General features: G+C 41.3%; 1 protein-coding gene across 8 annotated transcripts in view; it reads right to left on the reverse strand.

Moving 5' to 3' along the window:
* Window positions 1-12,559, reverse strand: part of Col25a1 (collagen type XXV alpha 1 chain) — a 376,783-nt gene that overhangs the window by 43,335 nt on the left and 320,889 nt on the right. For 7 of the 8 annotated variants that reach the window (XM_021234540.2, XM_021234538.2, XM_021234532.2 and 4 more), the window contains exons 19-23: window positions 9,653-9,715; window positions 6,772-6,840; window positions 5,968-6,012; window positions 3,965-4,009; window positions 2,850-2,927 (exon numbers count right to left, since the gene is read on the reverse strand). In XM_021234540.2, coding sequence (XP_021090199.1) covers window positions 2,850-2,927; window positions 3,965-4,009; window positions 5,968-6,012; window positions 6,772-6,840; window positions 9,653-9,715 — 300 coding nt within the window. The remainder of the gene's footprint in view (window positions 1-2,849; window positions 2,928-3,964; window positions 4,010-5,967; window positions 6,013-6,771; window positions 6,841-9,652; window positions 9,716-12,559) is intronic. The other variant, XM_040751789.1, reaches the window with a different exon arrangement.

Below are 12,559 nucleotides of genomic sequence, written 5' to 3' on the forward strand. Positions count from 1 at the left end.
CATTTTAGGAAAATCATTAAGTGGTAGAGGGAAGAATGAAACAGAAATGTCCACTTCAGTATAAGCATGGCCCATATGCCTGTTCATGCAAAAGATGCTTTAAAAAACACTTCAAAACATTGCAGAAAAAGCCATGGGAGCATTTCTTGGAAGGATAGAGAGTGGGAGATCCTTGATGATAGTTTGGATGAGAAATGTCCCCTATGGGTTGATGTATTTTAATGCTTGGTCCCCAGTGGTGGCACTGTTTGGGAAGGTCACAGAACCTTTAGGAGGAAGTACACCACTAGATGTAGGCTTTGAGGGTTTATAACCAAGCCCAGCCCATCCTTATCCCTGCTCTCTCTCTGCTTCCTGTATATGGGCATAACACGCAGAGCTGTCATCCTGCTCTTGCTTCCATACCTTTGTTGTCTATCACCGTGTCTACCATGATGGACACCATCCTACTGGGACTATAAGCTAAAAGTTCTCCTCTACATTTTTTTAAGTCAGTAAGTCTACACAGCACAGAAAGTAACTGGACCACCTTTTACAGGTGAAGATGAGGCTTATAGGGCAACTGGAAGTAGTTTAAGAGGAATGTATAACATTGTTAATAAAGTTTAAGAGATGTCCCTGTTTTTACTGTATAAGAATTTAAAAAACATTTTAGGTCCCCCCCCAAAACCCTGCCTGTTCCTTGTCTCTGACCCTCCATATATAATTATCAACTTGTAAGGGGAAAGCGGAACATTTAGAAAATTGGCTCAAGATTTTGACAATAACCCCAAGGTTACTGTTTATGTTTAAGCCACTTGCAATGAGGGAGGGATGCTAAATTAGGCAGTTGGATGAATATATTATCCAATCCACATGTGTCCAAATAGGACGTATAAGTATAGGTCTATGAAAACTAGACCACAATGGTGAAACCATGAGGATAGAAACATTAAAATAGGAATAAAATAGAAGGACTTGTTAAAGTATCTAGTTTGTTTTTAAATGAAGAAACAGCTTGTACATAAAAATAATAACATTCATCCAACCACTAAATGCTAACTGTTCATTGCACATTTATAAGCCCAGGCAATATAAACATAAGACATAATTTCTGTTACCAAGAGACTTATAACATGGTAATGGAAAAACTAAAACCAATTATGTGATTAGAGAATAATCATATGTCATAATATTGGTCCCTGACTTCTCATGTGTGGACTTTGAGGGTGAACTCAGCTGGTGACAGCAGTGAGTTTATGGATTGGACTCAATGAACAAAAGAAAGGAAAAATAATGGGATGATCCCAGGTGAAAGAGATTTGTAGAGATATGGTAAGAATGACTATGTCATAGGAAATAAAGGAATATCTTGGCAGAAAAGACAGCACTGTAGAGCCTTAACTGATGTCAGATAGAGGAATTTGTCTTGATTGGGTAGGCTACAAGGACTCATGAAGATATTTGAGCAAATTAGAGCAATCAAAGTAATGACAGCTTATGAAAAATTAGCCTTAGAGACATATACCTGTTAGATTAGAAGGGCCAAGAGACGCCTGGGAGGCAGCTTGGCCACAGGATTGGTACAGTGTTAGGGAATAAACAGGATGTGGATGAATATTTGGGCATGGAGAGAATGAGTAGTGTTGAGATGTGTTTTGAGAAAGCTCCTGGTATAACATTGTAAAAAGGACTAATAACAGTTGTAAGGTGCCTCTAAACCATCTGTTCTGAGCAACAGGAAGAAGTATGGTGTCATCAAATGCTAGCAGTTAGTTGATAAGGTGAGTCATCGGGTAGGTGAGAAAACACCCAGCAGAACTAAGTGTGTTTGTAGAAGTCAGTAAGAAAAGCATGCAGCCACGGAGGAACTCTTCCAAATGGCTGGAGCCATCCACAGACTGGACCCCAGAAGTCACAGAACTGCTAGGAAGCAACTTGCTACAACACAGAGGGAGTAACCGTTCTACTAAAGGAAAGATCAGAGACTTGGCTAGCAATAAAGTGTCAGGATGGATAAAAGGTGTGAAGTGCCAAAATAGAATGGCTCCACTAGAGGGAAGGAATGAAGGAAACTAGAGCAGAAGGCCACATAAAGCAAAATGCTTTTTGAAAGGAAGGTAGTTTGGTATAAATGCTACGGCAAAGTCAAGAGTGGCGATTATGACCGACTTCACCTGAAGATCACCACCGGGTGACGACAGACACTATAATGTACGTGTATAAACATAGAAAGGGTCATACATTTAGCCATTTGCTATCAACAACCCAGTGAGGTGGATACCGCTAGTATCTTCATTTCAAATATGGAGAAACAGAGGCTCACAGAAGTGAGAGAACCAGCCAGGTCACCTCTCTGGTAAGAAAGACAGTTGAAATCTGAACTCAAGCAGTTCCTGTTCAGCGTGGTGAAATAGAGAACTAATTGACGAGTCACATGGACCCACTGTGGTGATGTGAGTGAGGACATTTTCTATAGGCTCAGGTATGTGAACACCTAGTCCCCAGTTGGTGATTCTGTTTGGGGAGGTGCTGCTGCCTTGCTGGAGGAAGTACGTCTATGGGGGCGGGCCTTGCTGGAGGAAATACGTCAACGGGGGCGGGCTTTGAGAGTTCATAGCCTTGCTCCACTTCCAGTTTGCTCTCTGCTCCGCGTTTTCAGTGAAAATGTGAGCCCTCAGCTTCCTACTCCTGATGCCGTGCCTTGATACCACTACGAACTCTAACCTTCTTAAACCATAAGATAAAATAAACTCTTTCTTCCGTAAGTTGTTTTTGGGCCTGCTATTTTATCTCAGCAACAGAAAACCAATACACTTATCTGTGTGTGTCATTCTCCATGTGTCTTAGGGCAGAGAATAGTCACTTGCCTGTAAGGCCTCGTGGAGGTTGCCATTGTAGTCTATGATCTCGGTAGCTCCTGGATCTCCCTTTTGCCCAGGTGGACCCTGTGACAAAAAGCAAAGCAAGGGAAGGTCATGAGTGTTAGACTAGTCTACAAGATGATGGCAAAAGTGGAGTAGCTCACGCCCTCCGTGTTCATTTCCTCACTGTGGTGCAAGTACGTTTCAGAATACTATGTTTAAATTCTGTTCATATTGTAAGGGAGATGGGCCATGTCTAACTTTCTGTCTATGGCAGATGTGAAACTGACTCCAAGGACACAAGTAATCTTTGTGCCTTGCAGAGTATAATTGATTGCATTTATTATGGCAACCCCAAACCTCCTTCTATTCATTTACAAATCAGAGGTTGCTTCCTCATTCCCTAAGAAGAGAGCAATGATGAACCATGTTCTGTAGGAAATGCTTGCCTTCCTCAGTAAGAATCTTATCCATATTCCCCAACTTATCCAAAAATAGAGGAAGTGGAAGCCAAGAATACTATATACCCACAAATATACACCCCCCAGCAAGAACACACAATGTCTCTACACAGTCTAGACTTCTATTCTACCCATATCTGCTGCACACTTTCCATGGCCTGTGTCGAGGTTCTCTGACGTTTCTTTCTTTCTTTTTTCTTTTCTTTCTTTTTTTTCAAGACAGGGTTTCTCTGTATTGTTTTGGAGGTTGTCCTGGAACTCTCTCTGTAGACCAGGCTGGCCTTGAACTCACAGAGATCCACCTGCCTCTGACTCCCGAGTGCTGGGATTAAAGGCATGTGCCACCAATGCCCAGCTGTTCTTTGACTTTTCTAAAGAGTATAAATATATGGACTATTGCCTTAACTAAAAAATAGATGTCTCATTAGCTGAGTTTCTGTGGCTTTATACTACTTTTTCCCCAGAATTAAGTTTATTCTATGGTAAGAACCTCTACATGACCTGCTCTTAAATAAAAAAATGAAGAGCAAGGAGGAGGCTAGCAGTGGGAATATCACTTCTACCACTAATGACCTTGATTGGACACTGTCCATTCAGATGATTCTTACAGTCACACCATCATAATCTTAAATCTGAGCTTAATACAAGAGGAATACTCACCCGTGGTCCCATAGCTCCAGAGTCCCCTTTGTCTCCACGATCACCCTTTGCCCATGAAAAAAGAAAATCACAAATTAGCAGCAAGGCCACTGATGTAGACATCCATTACATCTAACCAGCTATTTGTACTCCACAGCATGACTTTAAACACGAACGGCAGACATATGAAGCAGCCACCACCACCATTGTAAACATCTCCTATGGATGCCATTGATGGGTAGGTAAATGTCTTCCTCAGAACACAGGGTATGCTGAACAATCAGACAGGCTATGTACTCTGGCTAGGATTTGCAAAAGCAAAGTGAGTGATTTCTAAGGCCCCAAAGTAACATTTATCTCGACTGAGCAGGGTTGTTTTCTTTTGAGGGGATTTTGAATTAAGGGAAAAGGGACAAGCCACTGTGGCATCTGGCCTCACAGAAGAAAATACAGATAATAGGGACAGGAAGGAATAGAGAGATCATTCTAGGGAGAATGGGAATTTACAGTCAGAGGCTAGAGCTCCCTCTGATGACAGTAGCTACTTTAACACTACTAAAGTTGACAGCAGCGAGCTAGACCAGGTTGGCCAGACTTCCTTTGTCTCAGCTCTCCCCTTCTCTCTGTCCTCACCTTTCTGCCTCTTCCCCTTTACTGTTTCAAAGTAAAATGAAATCATCTCTGGAGTTTTATTTATGGTGTCATAACCCCACCCACTGAGACATCAAGAATAGACTGTGCTCTCCAAATGATCAGAAATCTAAAATGACAAGTAGTGGAAACTATTAAAATCTGTGTATATTTAAAGGTTATTTAAAACAGTTTAAAACTAGAAACCCCTTTTCTATATGAAACTCAAAACATCTGTTTCTTTACATATGAAGTGAGTAAGGACCAATGATGATAAGGAGAAAGGGGGTTACAATTTTTCTCATGCATGTTATACTAGTAATATGGGTCATAACAATTAACTTCACCATGAATAGGGAATTAATGGCCTCTAATCTCTAGTCCCATTTTGTACTTCTCCCTGTTATTAACTAACAGCATTTTAAGACACTGTATACATGTTATTTCAGATAGTATAAGCATCATGACAAATGGGTAACTTTGCTATTGGGGATGACACTTTATTTTTATTATTATTTAATTGTGTGCATGTGTCTGCATTGTATCACAGAGAGTGTGGAGGTCGGAGCACAACCTCGGGAGTCAGTGCCTGTCACCTTCCACTCAATTTGAAACAGGGTTTCTTTCGTTGGTGATTTCCACAGTGGTAAGGCAGGCTAGCTTCTGGGAGAGTCCCTTGTCTTTCCTCCTATCCTCTTGCAGGAAGGAGTACAGGTATTACAGATGCCTGAGTTATCTTGTGGGTTCTGGGGATTCAAACTCAGAGCCTCTCCTTGTACAGTAAGCAGTTTTACTCACTGAGCCATGTTCTAGTCCTAGGGTGATAGTCGAACTCTCTAAATGGAGTTACATAACAAACCAAAGTACAACAAGAACATTTGTCAACAAAGATAATGAAAGTTAAGAGCATACAATTCATAAACTGTCTGTTTTCCCGAAAAAGCTAATCTCAGGAAACAGGACACATACCCTTTCTTAAAGAACAGCGTGAAGGTGGCTGGCGAACAGCTCAGCAGGCAGAGGCACTTGCCACCAAGCCTAACAACTAGAGATCCATCTCCAGATCCCAAGGGTGGACAGAGAGAACCAACTCCCACAAGTTATCCTCTGACCTCAACACGTGTGTCGTGGCACACAGCAAAACACACACACACAGACACACACACATACACACACTTAAAACAGTAGCCTAATAAAAAAGGAAAATAAGAATAGCCTGAAGGATAAGAGCAAATAAAAACAAGGAAAAAAAAGCTTTGATAGAATCACAGGGACAAACTGAATGTAAGCCCTGAAGGACAGGCTTCATCTACAACAGGATTCTTTGTGGAAAAGGCAAAAGACACGTATCTTGAAGGCCTGAAGTCACATCAAAATGGTTATTGGTTACTAACCTTTGACCCCTTTGGGCCTCTAGCTCCTGATTCACCTTGTTTCCCCTATTGTAAGAGAGTGAAGATGAGAAAAAGAGTGACAGGAAGATAAGAACAGCATCTCAGAATGAAGAGGATCATGGACACACTTTATCTTAACTGTCCGACACAGTGCTGTCTGTACTGTTATCATAACACACAGAATACACATTGCTGCAGCAGGAACTCACTCCCTGTTCTCTGCCAACCTCTATCCATTATGACTCCAAGATTGTTTTCCATCAGTGGCTGGGGAGAGCTCTGAAAGTGACTCTTAGGAGTCTCAACAGTGCTTCTATGCTTAGACTTCTTTTTCACAAGAGACTACATCACTCCTGTCTCCAAGAGAGGTTGGCTATTAGAGAAGAGTACAACCATGTTAGTTTGTACAATGTTTAGGTAAATAGAGATTGCATAGGCAAGTAAGTCCTTAGCTCTAATATTTTGGAAGGTGTTCTACTCCATTAAGTTACCATGGAAATGAACAGAGCACTCAGCAATGAGGTTTTTCTCAGCTGGCTGTAAAACACATTGTGTGATAGTTTGTAACACGACAGAAACTCTCCCTTTATATTCAGATACATTATTAAATTTCTTCACTGAGCTGCACAGAGTAAACAAGAAAAGTCAAACTGCAAAATCAATAACTATCAGAGTACATTTCAATGAGGTGTTTGTAATTTGGGTTACTTTAGTATCTGTTGAAGAGTAAGCTGCATATTCTACAGCAAGAGGTGAGCACTCCCAAACTAAAGAATGCTCCTTTCCAATATATGAATAACTGACCTTTGGTCCTGGGGCTCCAGGATCCCCTCGTTCACCTCTTCCAGGAGGCCCTGCCTCTCCACGTTCACCCTGTCACAAATTGCAAAACAGGTAAATAGCAGCCTCTCCATGGCTGTTCTTGGAGAAGAATAGGGAGTTTGATAAAATGGAGGTAAACAGAGAGCCACCGCTAATTTACAACATGCCAGTACTATGTTAATCTCGGAACATGAACAACCATGTTTCATACACAAAACCATCTGAGATTGTTAACTTTTGGTGCTATCTTGGCTAGGTTAAAGAGCATTCATGGAGCTGCTTAAGCAGTCTTATTGTTTTTATCAGGGTGTTTTCAGAGGAGATTACACATTGGCCAGTGGACCAAGTGGGGAAGGGTTACCCCGAAAATATGTAATCGTTGCCCATGTGGCTTAGGGATGGATAGAACAAAGGCAGAGGACAGACAAGCAGTGTCTGTCCCTCTGGAACACCTCTTCCTACTCATGACACCACGGTCAGTCTTCTGTGCTGATGGTAAGACCAGTACCAGGCAAACACGGTATCTCAGAGCTTAACATCTGCCCAGCAGTTTCTGTACCAAGCTTCCATGATTGGGAAACCTTCAGACCTGGACAGAGGCAGGCTACTAGGATCCTTCTAGCTTGTGTATAGCCGGCTTCTGTGGGACATCTTTACCTCTGTAATCACATGAGACAATTCTCCTAATAAACCCCTTCCTTAGACACACACACATACACACACACACACACACACACACACACAGACACACACACAATCTATCTAACTACTGACTCACCCACCCATTTAGTTCATTGATGTTGGTTTTGTCTCTAGAACGCCCTAATGCATAAATGTGTAATTCTGCTTCATAATCACCATTTTATAAATACGGACTTTGGTAAATGCCTGTTAGGTGGCTATGGGGATCAATGTAAAGACTTAAAGGGCATCAGTATGGTCTATTATTATTATTATTACTATTGTTATTGAATGGACATCTATTCACATTCTGTAGCAAATTTTAAGGAATTCCAGCAAAAAAATCTCACTGTGGAGAAGTTCCATGTTTATACTCTGGTATCCTGTTTTGTTTGTGTTTTGTTTTGTACTTTGAAATTCAACGTTTCTAGGCTCTGACAAAGGCACAGGACAGACCCTTTGGACAAGCCATCCGTACTATAGATATCTAGATGCCATTAGTCTTCTTCCTTAGGATATGCCTTCATTGCCCATTGAGTTAGACATACCATTTTTGTTTATGTTTCAGATCTGTTGTTAGGGGTATGAACCCAAATTATCTGCAAAAATGGTAAAAGGCCATTATTGGGTCAACATAGATTTTTCAAATTGGAAATTTTCCCATAAGACACAACTCTTGTTGAGATAGGGAACTCAGCTAACAATTAAGTTTAGGATATTGCTAAAAATGACTTTCTATGCACAAACTTGCTTGTAGCAATGCCACCCAGGTGTATCTCATCTCTTCCCTCTCCTTGAGGTTTAGGGTAAAGTATCTGCTCTTCAGAGTCTTGCTGAGTCCTTCAGCACTGTGGTTACTGCCAGCTTTGTGGCTCTATATCTGGATCTCTCTCTCTCTCTCTCTCTCTCTCTCTCTCTCTGAAACTATGGAATAGTTTAGCAGTTTGCTATGAAAAGAGATTTTAAAGATAAGTATCTCTACTAGCTGAGTTTCTTCTACCTTCCCATCTAGCAAAATTCTTCTACAGATACAGTTTTCAATGGCCTCCCCTGCTGGGCCTCACTCTCGCCCTGTACTGGTGGATCTACTCCTCCACCTCCACCTGGCCACTTTCTCCTCTCTCCTGGCTTTACAGCTTCAAGCTCAGTCAATACAACAGTTCTTATATCAACAGACAATTTATTTCCTTTCTGTCTCTGTCTTTCCCTCTCAGAAAAGTCTATCTTGTGTGAATCTAAAACAGGATTTCTTTAATGGACCTGATAACACATGTGTGAAAGTGGGATTTCTTTTTGAAACAGTTTTGCATAATCCTATGAGTCCCAGTCCCCCTAGGCAATGAATAGTTTCCACTTGCTAGGATTAGAGTTATTTTCACTTGACCTAAGCAGAAATGAAGAGTAGTCTGTCTGAATAAACCATGACATAGTTCTCTAACTGTTGGAAATCACCCCTGGCCTATTTCTGGCGAACTGAGAACTCACCAAGGGAAAGTCTGCTGTGGTTTAAAATAAATAAATATAAGTTGATGCCACTTAGCACCTTTGATTCATGAGTATTCAATGAGCACAGCTTCATCATCAGACTCCTATACTTTTATGTCTTACTGGGCAAATAAAGAGAATTCTGTACTTGGCTCTGTTTGTATCACTGTAATCTTTTTGCATGGCAGCATGAAGCATTTGCTTTCAGGGTCCTCTTTAAGGTTGCCAAGTAGAACACTGAAAGATGGTTTTCATTATAGAATAGTCTACAAACATCATTCAGGGTAGATCTTTTTGGGATGCAGTATTTAGAAATCTCTGTGACATCCATGGGGATGAGATTAATACCCAATTGACAAGTACATCCTAAAATGGGTGAGAAAGAGCAGGGACTGGTGAGCTATAGCCCTCTTCTCTCTCAGCTACCTTTCCATGTCATCAGGAGGCTAGTGGCATCACACTTACTGAGGAATCCAGAGGGCAAACTTGAACTACCACTATATTCCACCTACCTGCTGATGTGCCTAGAGTTTCCTGGATATAACTTCTAACTGCATGCCATTAATAGATGGATCAGACTGCCTCCATTCCAAGGCAGAAATATATGGCCATCTAAATAGTGGGGTCTTCCCACATTTCTTTCAGTAGGGATGACACAAATTTTACAGAAAAGCAATGGAAATTAAGTTCTACTTACTTTTGTTCCTGGTAACCCTGGTAAGCCCGGCTCTCCTTGAGGACCAATGAAGCCTGGTTCTCCCTTAAAAAAGATGGGCATGCAAGACATTATTCACCTGACAGCAGGCTCAGTTCTTCCAACTGTGATTTTACTTCCTTGATTGTGTACAAGCATTCTGGCTGAGATCATACTACTCACTATAAGATGAAAACTCTGAGTGGAGCTCCAGAGATGCTTTAGTGAGTGACATGGTCACTGGATAAAGGTCTTCATAATAATTCCTTCTGTCATCTGTTTGGTGTTTCTTGTCATTTACCACACTAAGACCTGTTGTGTTTGGGTGGATCTAGAGAGGCCTATAAGACCCCATGCCTGGGTCCATAGCCTTGTGAAATCTCTTTCTCTTGAGTAGAGAGTAGGCTCGATATGTAAATCTAGTGAATAAACTATTCTGGGAGCGATGGGACATCACATCTGGTCTAAGATGTGAAGAGTGGCTTCTGTTTGGGGTAGGTCTTTCCTGTATTTTCTCACTTGGATCACATGCTTTGCCCTGCTCTGGGTAGCCCGATTGAGCTGCCACAGTGTGAGGACTGAGGTCTGTTAAGACCTCTGCAAGGAATCTTGGGAGTGGATTCTCCATCCCCTCGGAATCTTCTAAAGAGAACACAACCCTGGATGCCTGCTCCACTGCGTCTCTCTGGGGACTCAGAGCCAGTCTCACCTGCCATGCTCTGCCTGAATTACTCTTGCAGAGACTGCAAGCCAACAGTTTCAGCAACTACTTTCTAGGGTAAGGCAGTAGGCAACAATGCATAACTGATACAATGAATACGACTGGGGGAGAGTAGTAATGCTCAGCATGAAAATCCCTCTTCTTGCTATAACTCTCAAATATTATCTCTACTACCTGGAGGAAATTCATCTGTGGCATAATAAATGGTACCAGGTCTTGGCCCAGATCTTCCAAGTCTTAGATTACTCTGGGCTACAGGAATGATAAGGGACATCTTTTGTTGCCTGTAACTAGTCCCTTCCAAGAAGACCCTAAATGAGCCCCCTAGATACTGTTAAGGTATAAGAAAACAATCTGATAGCCAGAAGATTGGAATTTCTCATTCTACTTCTTAACCTATGGGAAAGGGAGAATGGCTGGAGAATGAATTCAATCACTAGAGGGTAGTGATTTCATCAATCATGCAATGGAATCTCCATAGAAATCCCTAAGTGACAGGACCAGTGTAGACTTTCCCAGTCAGCAGACAGTTCCATGCCAGGAGGGTGGAACATTCAGATCCACAAGGACAGAGGCTTTTGGGGCCAGGGATATTCTAGACATGGCCCTATTCACCGGGCCATTCTTTTCCAGATTTTACAATAAACTATAAGCACAGTCACAGCACTTCATCTTCCTAAACTGGGACTCATTCTAGACAGTTCCTCAAACATCAGAAGATGTACCGATAATCCAAGGAAGAACCTGGGAATTTGCTACCTGCCATGGAAATGAAGTTTATCTTGCAGGGTTGGTCGTGAAACCTGTGACATCTGAGACTAACAAGGACAGCTTCAGAATAGGACTGAGGGATCTAGCTGGAACAGCAGGATATGATCACCATAAAACATTTCAGGTGACACACCCACTACTCACAGACTTATTCTGACTTGGGCACTCAGAAGGTAGGAAGTGATGGGTTGGGTCTCGTAAGTGAGGTTGACAGTAAGGTTGTTTCCTATAGTTCTTATTCTACTTGGCACCACAGTCAACCATCTCCTAGGAGGGAAAACCTGGCAAATTTGTCATACCTCTTAATATTCCAAAATAAAAATCTGAACTCAATTCAGAGAAGTCATTTGTAATTCCACCTTTAGCAAAAATAATCTGAGTTGTGATTTTATAAACAAAAATACTACAAGGAATACATTTATTTATAAATAAAAGATTTCTTCTATTAAAGTAGTATTTAACATGAATAGTATCTTCTCTCCACTTTCAGGAGCAATTCTGGAACAAATAAAACATTGTTCATGACGGATGTCCCGAAATTGTAATATAGAGGTTGAATATTTGCTTGTCAACTTGTACTCTTTACACATTTTCAAGCAAAAATAAAATGATCTCTTCAGCCAGTCAAGTGAAAGCTTCATTAAAGCATGTTAATAAAAGGAAGGGACAGAAGTCACAGGAGCACGTTCCTCATGTGAGTTAGTGTTTAGTTTACAGAAATGTCAAGCATGCAGCTGCATTATTCACAAATAAATAAGACTTTGTTATCTCAGCAGCTAGATAAATGCATTTTTTCTTCCTTTTAAAGACACATTAAATTTCTTTAGTAGGTAGTTCAGGGTAAAATGATTGAATTTCAAGAGATAAAGTCAGAGCAGATTTGATAGTTTCAGTTATTTTAGCACTGTTGCTCTTATATGCTTTGAAAGGCTTTTAGTATGATTAGTTGCTCATGACCACCACTGCAAAAAGTGCCAGTCACATGTACATCTTGACAGCTTTCCTATTCCAATGTATTCAAGGTAAACCTGTCCTATCTAGTTACAGGATCACAGCGCTGTGTCTGCTCAGTCACTTTAAGGCCACAGCTCCATTTTCTCATCTCATGGTGGGATGGGGTAGGGAAACTCACTGGTGTCTTCTCTTTCACACGTCAGAAACCACTGCTGATATAGTCCAGACCAGGCCTTAAAGGCTGGATTGTTTCACAATATGCAAAGTCATTGCTTTTGCCCTTCCGCATCGGAGTATGGGCAGCTCATGATGTGGCTTCAGAAAGTTTAAGACCCAGCCACTCATGGAGCTCAGAGGTTATATCAAAGAACACCAACAACTCTATCGGAATAAGCTGTTAAACTAACCTTTTCTTGTCTAATTACCTATCTGAGATGTGTCGTCCTGAACAACAAATTGAGAAA

This window comes from Mesocricetus auratus, unplaced genomic scaffold (assembly GCF_017639785.1).
Source record: "Mesocricetus auratus isolate SY011 unplaced genomic scaffold, BCM_Maur_2.0 Super-Scaffold_100009, whole genome shotgun sequence".
NCBI classification, from domain to species: Eukaryota; Metazoa; Chordata; class Mammalia; order Rodentia; family Cricetidae; genus Mesocricetus; species Mesocricetus auratus.